At 42.1% G+C, this 20,738-nt stretch overlaps 1 protein-coding gene across 1 annotated transcript; it reads left to right on the top strand.

Annotated features, from left to right (window-relative positions):
• The first annotated feature begins 15,746 nt into the window (after positions 1-15,746).
• On the top strand, positions 15,747-19,686 carry npas4a (neuronal PAS domain protein 4a). Its single transcript, XM_028588583.1, has 8 exons — positions 15,747-15,921; positions 16,326-16,480; positions 16,578-16,680; positions 16,778-17,087; positions 17,224-17,333; positions 17,496-17,631; positions 17,759-19,539; positions 19,658-19,686. Exons 1-8 carry the CDS (start codon positions 15,747-15,749, stop codon positions 19,684-19,686), a joined length of 2,799 nt encoding a protein of 932 aa, XP_028444384.1.
• Positions 19,687-20,738: the final 1,052 nt, after the last annotated feature.

The following is a 20,738-nucleotide window of genomic DNA, read 5'->3' as shown; positions in this document are numbered from 1 at the left end:
AGAGTAATGGACTGCCTCTCCACGTAGTAGCAGTAAGAAAACAAATTTGACCAAAAACAACAATTCCAGGATCACGGTGTCTGTGAAAAATGACTTTAAAAATGTCCACATTTATATAATTCATTGTATTAATAAAAACAGTTTAAAATCAGTTGAACGATTTGTGCAATACAACAGGTTGGTGTTGAAGAGGTATTTGAGCTCATCGGAGAGTGGTACAGATAAAACAAAAAAGGTTGTTAACCACCAATCTAGGAAACCAATAGGAGAATCTTATTGTTTTACATCTTAATTACCTCTGCGAAAAACCTACAGTCTAAGGCTACTCTACAGTATAACCTACATCTTGTGATGCAATAACTATTTAACAGTCTACAGCCATGCTAGCAGCTCTGTGAGGCTGTAGACACAGTGGTGCTTTGAGTTAAATGCTAACAACAGCATGCTCACAGTGACCATGCTAACATGCTGATGCTAGCAGGTACAATGTTTACCATGTTCACCATCTTAGTTTAGCATGTTAGCATGCTAACACTTGCTAATTAGCAGTGGTGAAAGAAGTACTCAGTTCCTTTACTTAAGTAAAAGTACTAATACATTGATGTAAACATACTTAATTACAAGTAAAAACCCTGAATTCAAAATGTTACTGAAGTAAAAGTACAGAAGTAATATTAGCAAAATGTACTTACAGTATCAAAAGAAAAAGTAGGCTAACATTATGCAGAACGGCTCCTTTCAAAGAATTATATTTGTACAGTATTTCCTTCTGACGTGTAGTTGAGTAGAAGTATAAAGCAAAAGTAATACTCAAGTTGTGCTTGAGTAAATGTACTTAGTTACTTCCCACCACTGCTCATTAGCACTAAACACAAAGTACAACTGAGGCTGATGGGAATGTCATTAGTTTAGCAAGTATTTGGCCACAAACTGAAGTATTGGACATGCATTGGATGATGGAGCAAAGCTACAAAAATGTCATTTAAATCTACTTTGACTCAAATGTTTAACAGTATAATTATTTTTCCAAACCTAATGATTTTTTTTTTATTTAGAAATAAATCCTGTGGGATTTTCTTATTATTATTTGAACATTTGTCAGGTGAGAACCAGACCTTCACATATCACACAGGAGTGTGATATGCTCTATAAATTCCCCACCTGTAATCAAACAGGAGTCATTTCTTGTTATTGCTCTGTAAAATAATTAGCTTATCAGTCCAGTCCAAATAAAGGTTCAATAGCTGGGCATGTTCATTACCTCGGGTCAGTGTAATCTCTTACAAACACACTGGGAATTTAGTGCAGCGAGCAGGATATTGGGTCAGTGATTAACAACATGACTGTGCAGGTGTCTGAGAGGATGACAGAATGCACTCTGCAAACAAAGACACAGAGGCCCCGAAAAGCATCTTTATGTAACTTTGTCATTCAAATAAACAAAACCTAAACTGTATGGATTACATGAGAGCCTATATATATATATATATATATAAAGGCTCTCATTTATATAGACCTTACCTAACCCATGCCTACTCTACCTTTAATTTCTTTACTCATTGCGTAAATGTGGTTACCAAGAAACGACAACGTGTTGCTATGGGTGTGTGGGTGTATAGCGGCAAAAAGGACCTATGCTGAAAAGACATTCAGCCCTGAGAAAAATAACAGAAATGAAAAAGTGAATGGTATGTGAACAGCAGGAAGCAGAAGCTGGAGAGGATTTTTGTAAATCACAAAAACACAAACTGATTGTGAAACAGATATTTGGGCTGTGACTTTCATCTGGAGAGAAGACAGTGGTGAAAGAAGTATTCTGATCCTTTACTTAAGTATCACTACAACAATGTTAAAATACTTAACCTTGTTTTATCAGCATGATACTTCATGACTTTACTGATTTCATGAGAATTGCTTATTAACCCTCTGGAGTCTGAGCATGTTTTATTATCAATAACACAACTTCATATCATGTGGAAAAATAAGTTTCATGGGTTGATTTCTCACATTATTTTATTGTCTTTGTGTGTATAAATAGTGAAACAATATTTTTCACAACCTACAAGTGTTCTATAATAATATTTTGAGTAATGATCACTAAAGATTTATACATTTTTAGGGTTCCTGGCAGCTTTATTCTTTGTTCAGTTGACAAATGAGATGCTAGACTTATAGCTGAGTTTGTACTGATGCACTTGGGACAGTTTAAAAGGTTCTAAACAAAGACAAAAATGAATGCATGGAAAGTTAAAATCAGCCTAGACTCCAGAGGGTTAAACATGATTTGGGATTGATGTTTCAGAAAAGGTTTGTGGACTCAGAGACCCCAGCTGTAAAATATGGTTAAATACAATATATATGTATATGCTTTATATCTGTGTATCTTCTTGTCTCCTTTTCTATAATATTACAACTCCCAAGTCTATTAGAATTTATTTTATTGGAGTTTCATAACTTTTGTTAAACGTTTGCTTAAAAGAGGTCTAACACGGAGTTGTATTGACTCTGAACATAACTAATGTGACTATGTACGGTAACTGTACATCTACTTGCGAATGACTTTTTGGCAAACAAAGGGAATATGTGTTTGCTTAGGAATAGTCAAACATGAAATATTTTCCTAATTGGTGTAATAATACTTTATGGTCATTTGTATATTTTGTACCCTTGATCAAATGTACAAGCTCAGTTTGTCAATACTTTACATGCATTTGAAAAAAGGATGATTTTGCAATTATTATTATATGGTTATCTTTTCCCAAGTATTATCAGCATATTATACCAATGTGTAAATATCAAAAGTAAAAATATTTGTTAAGCAGCCGAATGGCCCCTGTTCTAATATAACATTATTATTACTGATTAATAAACATCTGGTTACGATTGAGCTAATTGGAACAACTTTATATTCTGTCAGGCAGTTAAATCTGTAACAGTGCATTACATTTTATAACCTGATGTCTGTAAAATCAGAATCTGCAAAGTAACTTTTTGATGACCGTAGTGGTGTAAACAGTACACTATTTCCTTTTGAAATGCAGTGTAGGATTATATATAGTAGCAGAAATACTAGGAATTCAAAACGGTGCTTCAGAGAGTGAACAAGTTAATGGACTCCTCACATCTGTCCCCATAACTTTTTTAAAACCTCTCCTAAATTGGATAAAACCTCTCTTTCCAGTAAAAACCCAACAAACCTCTAATACCTGCAACAATCCGGCTTCTCAACAGGTAATTAAGAGACCAGAAGCATTTCTAATTTAGTGTTGTATTAACAAAACAATGTGATGATAATATCCAATAAAAGGCTACTTTTAAAAGCTTGGAAAAAATACTTGTCTAAAACCTGTTACGTGTTTTCCAGCTTGTTGACACCATACAGGTCTTGTTTGTGTTTTAATGTATTTTTGGAGCGCTATAGATAGAGAGCAGGCCTCAATGGGAAGAATTAAACAAGCCACTGCTGACAAGTAATTGACCCCATCCATTCATGAATCAGCCCAGAATGAATGAATCAGTAAATTAATACATACATAGAAGGGGAGGAAAAAACGAAAATGTAAGCTGTAATGATAGTTATGTGAGGGGTCAGTAGAGATGTGTTTTGAGTGAGGGAAAAGAGGACAAATGAGCCAAGTCTAAGAAAAGAACAAGGTACAAATATGGTTTATTGGCTGATGTGAAGCTCATTCAGCACATCTGTTCCTTCCTCACTCTCGTCAACCCACTCTCTGCTTTTGTTATGCAACACCTCGCTCTATCTGCTCATCTTGAACATGTCTAGATGATACACATTTAAATTCAGCTAACACCAAAATGTAAAATGCAGATATCAGGTCTGTGTTCTTTTGTCTTTGATCTGTTCTTGACCTTTTGTCTGAAATCGAGGCTGAGAGTCAATTGAGGGGAGCAAGACACACACAAAGAGAAGCAGGGAGAGAAAAGGTAGAGATGGAGTCTCAATGAAAGATCTGCTGCTAGGAGGTCTCTCATGATGTAACACATCTACATCACGTCACCATGGCAACCCCGCATCAGCACCAACTTACTGTGGGAAGAAAGAGTCAGTGTCTGTGCTGGTATGTTACAGTAAACAAATTGTATATAAACATGCATAATTATTAATATTAGCTGTTAAATAAATACTTGCTAAAATAGTTTTTCTTAAATGTATTCTGATATGGATCTTATCTGTGAGCACAGACACATGTTCAATCTCATGCAGTATTGTAAAGCCTTTGTGGCGAACTCTGTCCTCAACAGAAATATCTTGGCTATTTACAGAGTTATTGTCCCCATGTTCTCCTGCGAGTCTAAGTATAATCAGAGGGACCTTGGGGAGACATAGAATTCTGAACACAACTAAAGAGCCCTAGTGAAAAACTTCTGCCCCCTGTTCTATGCCCTGGCTGCTAAAAATAAACTGGATATTGAAAGGCGAAGAGAAAAGGTACAAGGCTAGTGGCTCACAAAGCCATATCGAGGAGGGAGGTAGGGAGTGATGGATATAGGTGGGAGGTGAGGAGCAGGAGTGTGGGTGGAGATATGTGTGGGTGTTTGTATGTTTAATATTCACAGGTTGCATCTGTCTGTTGACAGATCTGACAGGAGTGACATGTAGTCAGAAGGAGCTGGTGTGTGAACTCAGCAGCAGATAACATATACGTTCAAATACTGCTAAAAAGATATTGCAGGCATTATGATTACACATATGTGAAATGGACTGAATCATTACATCCACAGCCTTATTTCACAGTTGCTGCCATTCAAACGTTATTAACGTTAAGTCTAGAGACACAATTTAAGGCCTGAACTAATGAATCTTACATTTTCCACCACACATATCCTGTTCTTGGGTCAAGAGGGGGCTGGAGCCTGTCCCAGCATGCATTGGGTTCACATTGAGCCATGGTTCCCAACCTGGGGAGGTCTGCACCCTCACAACTGGTCACAACATACATTTGTGAGGTCGCAAGGTGATTAAAAGGAAACCAGAAAAAAATGCTTGTTGTAATGGTTTTCTTAAGTTTTAAGACTTCTTTGGGGCTCTAAGAAATCCTACTTTGGGGGTTGCAAGTAGATATGTCTTTGTTGTAACGGGTCACTATTCAAAAAGATTGGCAACCACCACTGACCTTACAAATTCACCTGACCCAGATGTGTCCAGAGTGTGGGAGAAGCACCCAGAGGGCCACTTGCTGTTTAAAGCTACATTGTGTAAGAATTTCTCCCATCTAGCGGTGAAATTGTATATGACAACCAACTGAGTATTACTTTCTAGCCTAGTTCTAGAATGAACAATCATGTAACCAAAATTAGCTCTTAGTAGCAGGCAACTTTAGCATCCCTTTTAAAATCCTTGCTCCTTATGAGCCCTTTCCATCTTGGAAAAGCCACTACAATATTAACTTTGGTCTTGTTGCTTTGCCTGTTGCGTTGTCGTTTCAATTCTCTTTTTAACTTCCTTGGCAACTCTGTTACATGTCCTAGACAATAGGCGTGATCCTCCATCTTCAACAGGCTTTCAAATCTGCTGGCGTCGCGATAAATCTACTCCCCCTCCCTGGCATTCGTCACAGTGCCACTGAGTGTAAAAGCGTGAAAGGCGGAGGTATGTCCCTCTTTGGCTAATGTATTTTAAAGATGGAGGCGCAACATGGCGGCCGTCATTGGAGCGACTCGCTCGTATGTATTCTGAAGGATTCTGAATGGCAGATTCTACGCTTACGAGAATACTTTGATTAGTTGGTGGAAGTAATTACACATGAATGAGTACATATTTGTGAAAGAACAAAGGGGTTTTTGCTAAGAATCAACTAAAAAAATTACACAATGGAGCTTTAAGCATACATTTTTAAAAGATTCTCAGTCCCAAACAGATCCTGTCATAATAATTTTGATCTCCCTCAAGACAAGCTGGGGGATCACGGAGGCCTAGAGGTCTAAGAAGTGTAGCATGTAACCGTAACTGAATCTTTGTTTGCGTGTTGTCCCTTCCTCTCTATTTCCCCTCATTTCCTGTACGACTTCACTGTACTTGGTTATATTAATAGTAATTTGATCAGATTTCACCCTGGATACTTGTAGCCATTTGATGAACTGATGTAATGATGTAAAAATTGCAAAAAAGCAACATATTTCATACACAAAAAGCAGTATATACAGGGGTCCTGGTGACCTACATACTATCATAACAACTAAACGTATTTCTGGTTTAGATCCAGTCTAGGATCTTTTTGGCATGTCATACCACCTTCTTTTTCTCGCCATGTTTAGTGTTGGTCTGCTTCTTTACTATCAAATAAAAGCAAAATGCTAATAAAAGGCAGTCTGTACATCCAAAAGTACAGTAGGCTATCTTTTCCTTTCACTGTCAATGCAGCAGACTGTATCATAATATGAATGAGGTTTAGCTTCTGCATTTGTACAAAAACTATGACAATGCTAGAATTGTCTATTGAAATCTCCTTTTTTAAATGTATCTATTTGTTAACATTGTTACATGGGAGCAACAGATGTAATGCACAGCATATGAGACGTCTAGCAGAAACAAATGTACAACCCCCAAACCCTGATCAGCCTTTTAAATTCAGGTTAAACAAAAGATTCATGATAAAAAACTATGAAAACGACTGTTTATTTGTTTATGTATTCACACATTGATGCACAAGTGTGAATATGTAGCATAATGCAGTATCAAGCGGTACATGTACTGTATGTAACAATCAATCTCCTCCTTCTATGATTCAGATAACACACACTAATGTCCATCTTTCTGTTCCCCTCTACCTCTTTGTGTCCCTACATTTCTATCTCTTTCTTTCTTAACTCTCCTATTTACTCCAGATCCTCTCTCTCTCTTTCACTCCCGCTTCGATGCAGGAGTGGGAGGTGTTGCTAGGCGACAGATTAGCTCCTTCCTTTCAAGAAGCAAAGCACAGACCTTGACTCTCTGGGTGTAAAAATAAACAGAAAAAAGAAAAGACCGTCTTAGAGGAAAAAGGATCTTTCACCTTTGGCTGAAAATCTTACTTAAAATTTGTTTACCCTGGAAGTATTCCCCCCCCCCCCTCATCTCCTGCACACTTCACCCTGAAGTGGTCCAGAAATAATTCACTTTTTTATAAACCCATTTACATTTGAGATAAACGCAATCTATCCCTCATTGTCAGTAAAGTGTTGACATTTTATCTGTAATAAACTCTTATTATCTGTAATAAACTCTTAAAAGTCATACAAAGATGGAGCTGCTGCAGAGACTGATGATCTATCCTCTTTGTTCCCTGTGATGTGATGACTAAGGTTGTGGAGGAACATGCTGCTCGTCCCTCATCCGCAGTTTCAATCTATGCCAACGGCCGAAGCTGTGAAAGTCACACCTGTTGGCGACTGTACGAGTGTGTGTGTGGGTATGTGTGTGTGTGTGTGTGTGTGTGTGTGTACAGAATGAGCCAGAACACTCCTGCGCTTTGTACATCTGCTCAGTGTGTGTGTGTGTGTGTGTGTGTGTGTGTGTGTGTGTGTGTGTGTGTGTGTGTGTGTGTGTGTGTGTGTGTGTGTGTGTGTGTGTGTGGAGGAAGTGTTGGTAAGTGAGTGTAATCGTGTGAATAATTGAGTAAATAAGTGAGTGAGGAGGCCTGTGAGAGATTGAATGAGTGAGATTGAGCAAGATAATATGTGAGTGAGTGAAGGTGAGTGAATGAGAAAGCAACTTAAACACAGGGAATAAGTAAGTGAGCATAATAGAATATCAGAGTGAGTTAAAGCGGGTGTAGTCAGTTTTCTGGAAAAGGCAAAAAATCAAACACCAGAATTTGAAAATATAGCCCTCATCCTGCAGCTGTCCTCTCTGCCCAAAGCCTCTCCTACCAGACGTGCTTGGGCATATGCACGCGTTTTATACAGTGACCTATACGAGTACTAGTCATCCATTTCAATCATCCTGATTGTGATCCTGATGCCATTGTACTGTCCTGTTTTCTTTGCTTGTGGGCCTGTAAAGCCCTTTGAGACGACATGCTGTGATTCGAGGCTCTAGCTTGCTACATAAACATGAATTTAGCAACATATTCTCTCCATCTCTGAAACTCTTTGCAGATATTGAAGCGTGTTTTATTGCATTTATTGTTAGACACTCTTTAGACTCTCTCTCTTTGAGAAGTCTGTCTACCTTTGTGGGGTAGCTTGGCAGTTGTTGCCAGTGCTGCAATAGCAACTTTTTCTGCAGGATTTTCTGCCATTGAATCAGGCTTTCACCATCTGAAGACATGTGAAAACATGCATCTGCATTTGTAGAACAGCCAATAGGAACACCCTCTGAAATAACCTGTGAGTGGCCAAAGTCCCTCGTCACGGGCTAGATATTCTAGCCCATAGCCTAAGCTAAGCCTGAAAACAGAGCCAAGAGAAGATGTAGAGGTATAGTTTTCTTTATGCTGAAAGATTATTATAGAGTTTTTGCCCTATATCACAAAAAACAACTGTCTACCACAGCTTTAAAGGTCCCATGGCATGAAAATGTCACTTTATGAGGTTTTTTAACATTAATATGCATTCCCCCAGCCTGCCTATGGTCCCCCAGTGGCTAGAAATGGTGATAGGTGTAAACTGAGCCCTGGGTATCCTGCTCTGCCTTTGAGAAAATGAAAGCTCAGATGGGCCGATCTGGAATCTTCTCCTCATGAGGTCATAAGGAGCAAGGTTACCTCCCCTTTCTCTGCTTTGCCCGCCCAGAGAATTTGGCCCACCCATGAGAGAGAGAGAGACATCATGGCTTTCAAACGAGCAAAGTGGCAGTTGGTCAAGCGGTGCCTGAGTACAGCCTCACTGAGATGTTAGCATCTTGTTCATCCGTTACTGACCGTTAGCTCGTCGGGCTAAAGCAACACATTATTTACTCTCTGTCTGTCTGAAATGTTATAATAAATTACATTTGAAAACAACCAAACCTAACCCAGACAGCCATTCAAAATGTACCAGACATGCCCCTGTGAATGAGTGACTGAGTAAAAGAGTTATTGAGTGTAAAAATGAATGACTCACCGAGCGGAAAAATTACTGAATGAGTGAGTGCTCGGCTTAATGTGCCAGGACGAATAATTGTGCTAAAGAGGGTGATAAGACTAAATGAGCCTCCACATGAATACTGAGACAAACAGGAGTTTCTGGCACAAAGACGGCCCACTAATTGGATTCATTTGAGTCCATTTGCTGTCAGGGAGACGAGGCACTCATCCCTCCGACCCCTCGCTCTTCACCCATCCGCCTCTCCACAGCCATGTTCTTCTCTGCCACCCACCTATGATACCAACCCAACCCTGTCTCATAATGGCAGGGATTATCATGACAACTGCAACAATGGCAGCGCTTGAGACAAGAGAGTGTGTGGGACACCAGGACAGCTTAAGTTCCTACGAGACTGCTGGACAGAAAAAAAAAAAAAACTTTGAGTGTTTTTGTTCTGGAAGCTCCTGCATACATATGTGTACTATTTTTGCCCAGAGAAAGTCTGCCAGTGCCGTAAAAAAAGGCAATCTTTGAAAACACATCTTGAAGAAAGTGATGTGTGCTTAGTTAAAAATCCAGTGAAAATGAGATTCACATGTGCCGCAGCAGACTCACAGTCATGCTCTATTCAAACAACTTTACCATAAAACCTGTTGCTCTGCTTGAAATGCTCATATTACTTATTAGGTTAGAGTGAAGAGGATTTGTGTTGCTGTGTTATAATGAATAACTGTGTATACACTGGGTTTTATACGGTATGGAAATTATGAACTTATAGTTTTATGTATTTGTGGAACTTTCAAATTTGGTCATTTTACATAATTGTCTTCAGGTGATTAGTGCCTGCAGTGAAATCATAATCAACAACAGTGACATTATGCCCTAAATCGGACAACTGAAATTTTACAACAGTACTTTAGGTTCCCTGGCTTCTAGATGAAAAATCAGGGGATCATCAGAGTTATTACAATTCATCCTGAGGAAGACATGAATATCTGTTCCAAATTTCACAGTAAACCATCCAATAGTTGTTGATATATTTCACTCAAAACCATAAATGTAAACATCATGGTGGTGCTAAAGGAAAAGTCAGATGATCTCCAAAGTCATTACGATGCTTCCCCTGGGAACCATGGGATGTCTGTGCAAAATGTTGTGCCAGCTGATTGAGTAGTTGTTGAGATATTTCAGTCTGGACTAAGGTGGTGGAACGACATTGATCCACGCTGGTAGCATGGCTAAAAAATATTGCCGAACTATGTCCTTTCTTATCTTGCTAACAGCTCAAACAAATCCTCCATTATTTTATCTTCTTAGGTCTTAAGTATTGTAATGCAATATATTCTTGTTTAGACCAAGAAGCTGTAGCATGTCTGTTAACAATTTTAAATTAGCTGCACAGTTATTAACAGAGACTCCACAGCGTCCTGGGCACTCCAAATTGGTTTGTATCAGTGTGTTGCTGATCCCATACAGGTCCAGATGTAGAACCCTCAGGTCATCAGCATATCGTATTTAATAGTAACTGTGAAGCACTTTGGTTCCCAACAAGAATTAAGAAAGAATAAATAACCCCCCACCCCTTCATTATCCCAAGCATCTCATATTAAATTCTACAGGAAAAAAATTAACCAGAATTCAATAAGAAAGCAAAAAAAAAATGATGACTATAACACATAAATTGCCAGGCTAGAATGGTTTCCTCCCTGGCACCATGCACCCTTGTGTCCAAGATCCAAATTAATCATATCAAGGTAAGTATTAATTGATTGGGCTTTTTTAATCATGTGTGGAGATTTCCTACATAAAGAGAACACTTTTTGGCAGCTTTAATGCCTGTTAGGAAAATATGTCTTTTCCAAGATGATAATTTAAAAGCTGAGACATCATTTGAGAGCAACACAGTGAGACAACAACACCCACCACATATGATTGAGAGTCTGAAAGTTTCACACAATCATAAATCACAAAAAAAGGCTTAGATGATACATGTCAAAAAATGGTCAGTAATAATGAATATGGGGTTTAGGAAATTAAACAAATTGTGTTCAAATTCACTGTCAAATTAATTTGTGGTTGATGGTGACAGCCTACAAGGTCAAACCCAGGGAAAAAGTAATTTTGTAGTCAGTCGCCCTTTGGAAAATAATCCTTTTTTATAGTTAAAGATTGTTGTCTATCATTAATTACTCTAATGATAGCCAATATAAGACAAGGCCACAAATTGCTTATAGGCTAGTTAATGATGCAGCAGACTTAAATGTGTTGTCTGGTCAATTTTCTGTATTTTTTCTACAGGAAACAAGGATGCTGGAGTGGTTATGTTGCTAATGACACCAAGATGCAGAGGACCATAACCTGAAGACCTTTGGACACAAGCATTTCAACAGCCAGACTACTGGTGAAGGGTGGAAGGTTGTTTAAACAATACGACTCTGGGGGAAGGAAATGCCATAATGCAGTATGAGGTAGTTCCTGAGGAGAATGTCAGGATCAGAAGAGTTTGGTGCTTTATTGAATGGGAAGTGGTGTGGGTCGATATAATAAACAACCCTTTTTGCAGTAGCAAGTTTCAAATGTAATCCAACGTCCTTACCTGCACAAATAAACCCATAAAACATGACATCATGCTGTAAAAATAAGGGCTGAGACACTACTGAAGCATATGTGGCGACTAGACACTGCTAATATACAGTTATGAATATACTACACAAGACCAAACTGAACACATCATATTTTTATTATCATTCCTAAACAACAAGAACACATTGCCACTGCTGACAAATGCTCCAGTTTTGTCCACATGGAGTTGCTGACTTAAAGTTGGGGTAGGCAGTTTTGTTTTGCGTCATTGGACAAAAATTCCACAATAACCTTTAACATATTGTAATTCAAGTTGTCTGAGAGAATACTAGACCTCTGCACCTCCTCCTTGCTCCATTTTCAGGCTTTAGAATATCTAGCCTGTGACTGGGGACTCTGGCCAATCACATGCCATTCCAGAGAGAGGGTGTTCCTATTGGCTGTTCTAGACGCGCGTACACGTCTTCAGATGGTGAAAGCCTGATTCAATAGCGAAAAATCCTGCAGAAAAAGTTGGCGACAACTAAATACACTGCAAAGCAATCCTGAAAAGGAAGACAGTCTTCTCAAAGAGAGAGAGAGAGTCTAACAGTGCATCTGACTATAAACGCAATATTTGAGAAGGGTCTTAGAGATAGAGAGAAAATGTCGACAATAGTTTAGCCTTCTGCTAACCGTAGCCAAAAGCTCACAGCTACAGTTAGCAGAAAGCTAAACTACAACATTTTCTCTCAATCTCTGAATTGCTTTGCCGATATTGACAACTTAAATCACAGCATCTCAAAGGGCTTTACAGGCCCACATGTTTGCAAAGAAAACACGCAATAATTCTCATAGAATTGCCACTATACTGTATGATGACATCAGGAACATAATCATGATCAGGATGATTGAAATGAATGACTAGGACTCATATAGGTTACTGTATAAAATGCGTACATATGGCCATGCTCGTCTGGTTGGAGGAGCTTAGGAGATAGAGGGGAGAGCAGTAGGAGGAGGGTTATATTTTCAAATTCTGGCGTGTTTGTTTGGCTTTTTCCCAAAAAACTGCCTACCCCACCTTTAAACTAAACGTTCTGAAGGCAGAGAGAACAATTGGACTCTAAACTCAAGATATCTCACACTTATACTCTCACTATGCTTTCCCGGTTAGGGGACTCACCTGGGGCACCTGTTGTATTCATTAAGTCCAGGAGAAGGAATTACATCTGGATGATTTTTACCTATAAACTCATGCAACATGGCCAACATCAAACCAAGTGAAATGTTATTAGATGCACCTGAAACAAAAAGCATGAATCAATTTTAGTCCGGCTCTTTAAAAAAGAAAGTAGATTTGCACAACCTCTGTACAATTATGTCTTCTCTGAGTGAACTGCTCTAATGAATGTGTATAATGCTGCATCCAGAATAGCCAAAAGGAAAACTGATGTCACTGTCATGACACATTATAGTCCCCACTGCAGCAACAGACTGGTGTGTGATGTATTTCTATCTGCTCTGGAGGCGCTACTCGTCCATGTGATGTGGAGCAGAGATGACAAACTCATTTTTCTCATTTGTATGACTTCAAGAGCTCAAGTGAAGCTAATTTAACCTGTACACATTGAAAGTGATGACTGTGGGTCATTTTAGTGGAAAAAGTAAATTAATCAGTACCTCTATGTGCAAATCCGCCATTCTTCTCTGATCGTCTGGTAACAGGAAGCACTGATGGAAATACAACTATAGAAGAGGAAGCAGAGATGGCTTAGTCATCCAATAAGAAATATGAGACAAAAACAAACTTCAAAGGAGAAAAACCACACACAGGTACTGAATCAAGTGAAGCTGAAACAAGAAGCAGGATGATTCATCAATGAGCTATCTTTTGCATATTAAAAACTGTCAAAGTAGGTAAACAGTAGGCCAAAGTAAGCAATACCTTTTGACAAATGGGCCTCATCCACTTGACTCTACATTCATCTTTATTCATCTGAAGTAGATATAGACCAGGTTCTGTATTCCATTAGAAATGGACACACACACACACACACACACACACACACACACACACACACACACACACACACACACACACACACACACACACACACACACACACACACGCACGCACGCACGCACGCACGCACGCACGCACGCACCATCGTAATGTATCCGGATGAAACATGACTGTGGACAGCGGCACAGATCCAGGTGTGTGTCTGTGCTCGGATCCACATGTGAAGCACATACTACAGATCTATTTAAGGACGTTAAAAGGGAAATCGTATCTATAAATAGGACGATCGGAGCGGGATGCAGGGGCGCGCCTCGCAGTCCTTGTGTTGGTCACCAGACCTATTTTTAGAAACACGGTTTACCTCACATGCGACTGGTGACAGGTTTGCAGGTTGCTCAATACTGGCTGCTATTTGCGCGCGCGTCACATTAATCATGAATGTCATTCATTAAAATGACTTCACTTTTCATTATGAAGATCGTCCTTGTAAGTTTTAAACGGAGGAAGAGAACAAAGCGCCAAGTCACACACAAACGTCGTTCATTCACAGTTATAAAGAGAATTATAAAAAGATTAAAATAATAATAATAATAAATTATTATAATAAGATCGTTGCTGGTGTTTGATGGTCTAAACTGGTTTTTGAGCGCCTTGCTGGTCAAACTGGCCAGCTGTTTGTTTTGTTTCTTTCAGTGATTTGCAGTTGATCATGCTCTGATTGTTTCTGCGAGTCCATGTTTTTATTCTACAATCAAAACCACAGCCTCCAACGCAAATCCACTCAGAGTTGGTCTGTTCTCGCCTGTTAATTATTAAACCCTAAAAACTTTACTGTCCATCACAAGGCAATGGAGATTTAACTCTGACATGGATCACAGTGCATATATAAAAAATTGCATGTAGTGTTTCAGATTATTTCTTATCGCCAGTATTGAGAAATAAATGCTCAAAAATGCTGAAGATTGCCTCTTAACAAGACACTTGCAGTGAAGGCATGATAGAAGCGCAGCGTTCATGTCTAACATGTTAAAAATGGAGGCACATTCTGTGTAGGATTATGCATCCATTAGTGTTTTCAGCTGCTCAAGAATGATTTCCATTCAGAAAAGGCGACGGAGAGACGAAGCGAAGTGAAACAGCTTCAGCATCCATGCCAGTCTCCTGTAAGGTGACTGAGCATGTTGTGTTCAGCTCTGCATCATCAATCTCACATGTTTAAAATGTTGACAGTGAATTTGGTCAAAGTGAAATGATCGAATCGCACATAACAAGCACCTGCCGTGTTTACTGACAGGTCCGGGGCAAACAGGCAGTGACGGGTAGCCTACCAAGTGCCAGACATATAAACACAGAGACTTCTTTCGTATGCAACCCAGTCTTCCCATCCCCCCTCCCCTGCACCCCCTCCTCCTGCTCCAGTACACCGGAGTCCGGTGACTCCGTTTACGTTTTACGCTTGCTCCGCCCCTTACTCGGTTTTGTCCAAATCGGGCTTTTTGCGTCGCCGGAGCTCCCGATTTCAGACCGACGTCATCACCGAGTAGAGGGAAGCGCTGACGTCGATGAAGTGTCACCGAAAGGAGAGGGCACGGGAAAGGGAGGGGGAGAGTTTCACCATTGCTACACTGATATGAGACATATCTATCACCCTCGCCTCGCCCCCCCACCCTTCTTCTCCACCCCCTCCCTCCGTTTTACGTCGGTGTCGGTGTGTTGGGAGCCCCCCTGCTCCGGTGGAGTCCCAGACTATATAAGTGACTGGCGAGCAGAGTCCCTCAACCAGATTTACGGGTTACGGACTTCTGTGCGAGAGACGGCTACCACAGCCGCCGATTCACCTGCACTCTGAGAGGGGGGACAGACATCCAGCAGCCTGCCAGCATCCGAGCTGGGCGCTGTGGTGGAACTAAAGCAGACAGAGACAGGGCATGAGAAGGTTTTATAACCTTTCTCTGAAAAACAAACCTAGCTGAGATGAAAGTCCAATAACACACCTCAGAGCTTTTCCACTTTTACAACCTGTCTCTTAACACATCTCGGAGACAGGGCACCCCGACTCCAGCCGAGGCAAGGCGTTAAACAACACTCCGCTCTCAACTCTCCAACGCACATCTGGAGGAATTTCGATAGTTCACCGCAACCACCGGCCACAATGTACCGCTCAACCAAAGGAGCATCCAAGGCTCGACGGGACCAGATCAACGCGGAGATCCGGAGCCTGAAGGACTTGTTGCCCATATCCGATGCAGATAAAGCGCGGCTCTCATACCTGCACATCATGTCACTTGCCTGCATGTACACCAGGAACTCCGTCTTCTTCACTCAAGGTAAGAATGAATTTACTCTGAATAAAACGACCTGTTGATGAATGTCATGTGCTGCATTGACAGACTGAAATCTCTCAGTGGTGGAAATCAACAAGTGTTTTAGTGGCACTGCAGGCAATTGACTTGATACATATCTCATTTGGAAAAACCGTAGAGCTGTGGGTCATTCATTATTCGCAAATAGTCGATATACAAGCTCGTTAACGCGTTTAATAGAAGTTTGTCGCTGTCCGTGGTGCTGAAATGCTTTAGCACCATATATACAGCCGCGCCGCTGTCCATGGTGCTGAAATACACTGCGGCCACTGTTTTTCTTATTGCGGAGATCAGGTATGTTGTGTTCATTCTTATTAGGTTCAGGTTTATTAACAAATATCTTTCCTGTCCCATTTTTTTCTCTCTAGAAGCGGAAACTGCTGAGGAGAGCGCAGGGTTTCTGTCTTTCCTCGAACTGTCGGAGTTGATGCAGGCGCTGCCAGGTTTTTTGATGCTGCTGACTGGGGAAGGGAAGCTCCTGTACCTGTCAGATAGCGTCTCCGACCACCTCGGACACTCCATGGTGAGTCTACACAGAACCGATTCATTCGTAGTTCAGTAATACTATTCAAGCTCTACTTTGGGCTTAATAAATAACGTTTCTGTTTGTAATTTTTCAGGTGGATCTTGTGGCACAGGGGGACAGTGTGTATGATATTATCGACACCTCAGACCATTTTAACATGAGGAGCAACCTGTCAACCACCACGTCACTTGAGATGGGTAAGACAAACATTAAATTAAATTCACAAGTCTAATGCCAACTGACGACCAAATATGATTTTTAATAACCCCCCTCTCATCTTCTCCTCCTCCACAGACCGTCTCTTCCGCTGCCGTTTTAACACCTCCAAGTCCGTGCGGAGGCAGAGTGCTGGGAACAAGCTGGTTCTGATCCGAGCTCGCTGCCTCTCTCCCCCCGCTGCCTCTACTGCCACTGGGTCCTACTGGACATCCAACCCCGTATGGGTGTGTTTCTGCTCCCCTCTGGAGCCCCACCCGACCCGCTCCAGCCCCAGGGCAGAGAGGGAGTCAACCTCCACCCCTCCTCTTGCTGAGGCCAACTTGTTTCTGGCCTACTTCCACTCCCAGCATAGCCGGGACATGAGGCTGCAGACTGCCCAGGACAAGTGAGTTCACACAAATAGCTGATCCTCACCTCCACCTGTTGCTTTAATATTTAATGGTATATTAGTCTGTTGATGAGATCACTAAATGGTTAAAAAATTATGCTCCTAACATATCACCACCCACTCTCTCCTACAGTGTGAGCGCCTATCTCGGCTTTGATGTGACAGCTTTACGCTCTTGCTCCTGGTACAGCCTCCTCCACCCACAGGATCTGTCACATGCCTCCGCTCAACACCGCAGCCTATGTAAGTGTACTCTTCACACATACCTTCCAGTTACAACCATCCATGCCCACACAATTACACACACATCGTGCCCACTGGCACATCCACACAGTGAAAAACACTATGATGATTAATATGATTACATACAAGATGCCAACTTGTGCTGTGACTGTTGTTCAACAGTGAGAGAAGGAGGAGAGGGCAGAGCTGAAATGGTGGTGCGTGTGCAAGCTCAGGACCAATCGTGGGTTTGGCTCTACATGGTACTTCAGCTGCAGCCCGGAGAAATCCCCATCATCAGCAACAACTACATCATCAGGTATTTACTGCGTTTTTTTCAAACCACACACCAGTCATCAATTTGGGGGCAAAAGAATGATGAATACAGAGAAAAACAACCATCCTAACTTTCGGTTTCTCCTTTGTTTCTTCTTCTTCTCTCTCAGTGAGTCTGAGGCCTGGTCAGTGCGTCAGCAGCTCAGCTCAGAGCACACCCAGCTGACCCTGGTTCTTAGTGGCGGTACCTCTCAGCAGGAGGGTCTGAGCCTCCAGTCTCCAGAAACCCTGTCCAGCCCAGACCAAGTCTTCACCCCAGGCAGCAGTGGCTTGTCAGCCCAGTCCTTTGACTTCAGCACTGCTGGCTGCAGTGTGGGCTCCTCTGATGAACCAGGGAGCTCTGCTGCTGAGGCCATGCAGGTGGAGGGTGACCCTCGCTCCAGTATCTCCTCTCTGGAGGAAGACAGCTTCTTTCAGCAGCATCCCACTGAAAGCCCCTCAGCTGCCTCCTCTCCCACTCCAGTCACTGTTGAAACAGTAGCAGACTTAGACTTTTTGACCCAGAACATTCTTCTGCCGCCGTCCTTCCAGCTCGACCCTCCACTGCCAGCTCTCCCCCTGCCTCTCCCCCCTGTCCCCACCTCACAAGCTCAGCAGACCAAAGAGTTTGTGTGCACACCACCCTACACTCCCCATGTTGCTGGGTCTAGCTTCCCATTCGGTGAACCCCTCTTCAGCTTCGACCCCGCTGGCACTACCACTCCTCCGCCCTCTGCTACAACAGCCACCGCAACCACCACCTCAATGGCCCCTTCAGCTTCCTCCTCAGCTCCACCAACTACCACCTCCAGCCCCTCCCCCCCCACCACCCTGTCCACCAAGCTCCCGCTCAAGCTACCGACTCTATCCACTGACTTCCTCTTCTCTGTCGAGCATGGCAGTGGAGCTCTTTATGAGAAACTGCCCCCCACACCTGACAGCCCTGGAGATGGCGACTGCACAGTGATGACCCTGCCCGAGGTTCGGGGTCCACTGTATGTAGATTTACCACTGGGGCACCTCCAGTATCCCCCTGAGGGCCTCCTCACTCCTGAGGCATCACCCGGCAAACAGCCCTGCCTCTCCTTCTTCTCCCTAGAGAGAGAGAGGGAGAAGGAGAGGGCAGAAATCTCCCTCTTAGCTCAGCACATCAGCTCACTGGCAGAGGGATTCTACCTGGATCCACTCCTGTCCAAACTCTCTCCTCCCTCCATGTCACCTTCATCCTCCCCTCCCTCCCCCTTCCTGTCTCCCGCCGTTGAAACTGCTGATGTTGATTCAGTCCACATGCTTAGGGAGTTTTATCCCATCAAAACATGGAGAGGTCTGGACATTCCCATGTTCCTCGACGATGATGACTCTCGGTTTGAAGAGAGCATCCTAGAAACCCTCCTCCAAGACAACTTCATTCCTCCTCAGTCCCCTGGCCTCTCCTCCCCCTCCCCCTCCCCTATGCCCAATCCCTCCAGCCCAATCTCCCCTCAAACCTCAGTGTGCTGGCACCAACCCTCCCAGTTTGAGGGAGTGGGCCACTTCTGTAGCGTCCAATTGGCGCAATGTAACTCCATGGTTGGGTGCGGGGCGACTGTGGCTGCTGAGGCCGGGGCCATGGCAGAAGGAGAGGGGCTAGCGGAGGAAGCAATGGAGATTGAGGTGGTGTCATCTCCTGTGTCCTCTTGCTCCTCCATCCCAGCTTCCCCTCCCCTCATCCTCACTGCCTCCCCCAGCCCTGCCACCTCCACGCCCATCGTCTCGCCCATGCCCGCTGTGTCTTGCAATCAGTCCCTCCTAGAGGAACTGGCTGTCCTGGAACCCATGTTTGGGGCAGGTGCCTCGATCGCCCCTGGCTTAGGGCAACAACCTGAGTTGTATCAACTCCAATGTCATCCATCGCCACAGTGCTTCCACAAAGGTAAGAATCTGTCTCTTTTCTTTTAGCTTAGTCTTGTTAAAAGAGATGAAAAAAACATTTCTGAAAATACATCACTAACGTCTTCTTTCTCTCTCTTCCCTTTTTTTGTCTCTTTCAGATGGGAGTGGAAGTGTTCCTCCGTTCTAAAATAAGTCTGTGACTTACTTCATTAAGTATGGCATATTGTCATATTTTGTGGAGCCCCTTTTACTGAAAAGTAAAAAATTATTAAGTGTATAAATATACATAATGTATATACAACTTAAGGACTTTAACTCCTACATGTCTCCTGAGAACAAAGATTGGCTTTATATTTTTGTTCAGTTATTTATCTGTATACTACTACAAAACTGGTGCAACATTTACATGATGGTTAAACCACATGGATCCATAACTGACTTGGTTTTGAGTCTATGTGGTGTCTTTCAGCTTCTCTGTAACACAAGCTTCAGATATGATCAGACAGAGAAACCTCTCTGAACTTGTAAGCGCTGTTTAACTTCCAGATGCGCATTTGTATTCACTCGTAGTGAAAAATCTGTTGTGAACAAAAAACAAAATGTCTTGCTATTTCAATAGAGAGATGAATTATAGCACTTTTTTGCCTGACATGCAGCAACGCAAACCCAAACCTCAAATGTATTGGAAGTCAAATGTTTACAAATGTTTTACATCCTTAGGATGACCACTATCAGTACATCCAAATAAGTTCCTGCCAATAGCCCTTCTATCTGGTCTTCAGAGCCAGTACCGCTCTGATTCGATAGCACTCTTGCCTTAAAGGCAACATCAAAACTCAAAAATAGTAATTCACTTTTAACCAGAGATACTTTGAGCTTTGAGTTTGCAGCTTTAAACCTTTAACATTTCATATTTATCTCTCCATCTAAAATCTTGTGTATCGATGTGATGTGCAAACAAAAAAGGAAACGTGAAGAGATCCTGGCATGTGAAGATCTCAAGAATGTTGAAGACGTCCATTGCTTTACAAGATATAACACCAAACAAGAAATTGTCTGGAAGTTTGTCGGAGCTCTGATCATGTCACAAATCCACTGCTACGTTGTACTGTACATTAGACTCTGAATGTGGGCTCTTCAGGTCCCTGCTGGCCTGAGGGCAGTCGGCTGGATATTGTTGCAGCATCAATATTTGCAATGCTAGCAGCTTATAGCGGCTTCTGCGTGCCTGAAACGGCC

The sequence above is a fragment of the Perca flavescens genome, chromosome 10, assembly GCF_004354835.1.
Source record: "Perca flavescens isolate YP-PL-M2 chromosome 10, PFLA_1.0, whole genome shotgun sequence".
Lineage (NCBI taxonomy): Eukaryota > Metazoa > Chordata > Actinopteri > Perciformes > Percidae > Perca > Perca flavescens.
The sequence above is the reverse complement of the archived record's forward strand: the minus strand, read 5'-3'. Positions and strand labels throughout refer to the sequence as shown.

Bases quoted from the DNA above. Each gene is read 5' to 3' on its own strand.
- npas4a (XM_028588583.1), top strand. From the start codon at position 15,747: ATGTACCGCTCAACCAAAGGAGCATCCAAGGCTCGACGGGACCAGATC. The intron at 17,088-17,223 runs GTGAGTTCACAC...TCTCTCCTACAG, and splicing joins CTGCAGACTGCCCAGGACAA to TGTGAGCGCCTATCTCGGCT. The intron at 19,540-19,657 runs GTAAGAATCTGT...TGTCTCTTTCAG, and splicing joins GCCACAGTGCTTCCACAAAG to ATGGGAGTGGAAGTGTTCCT.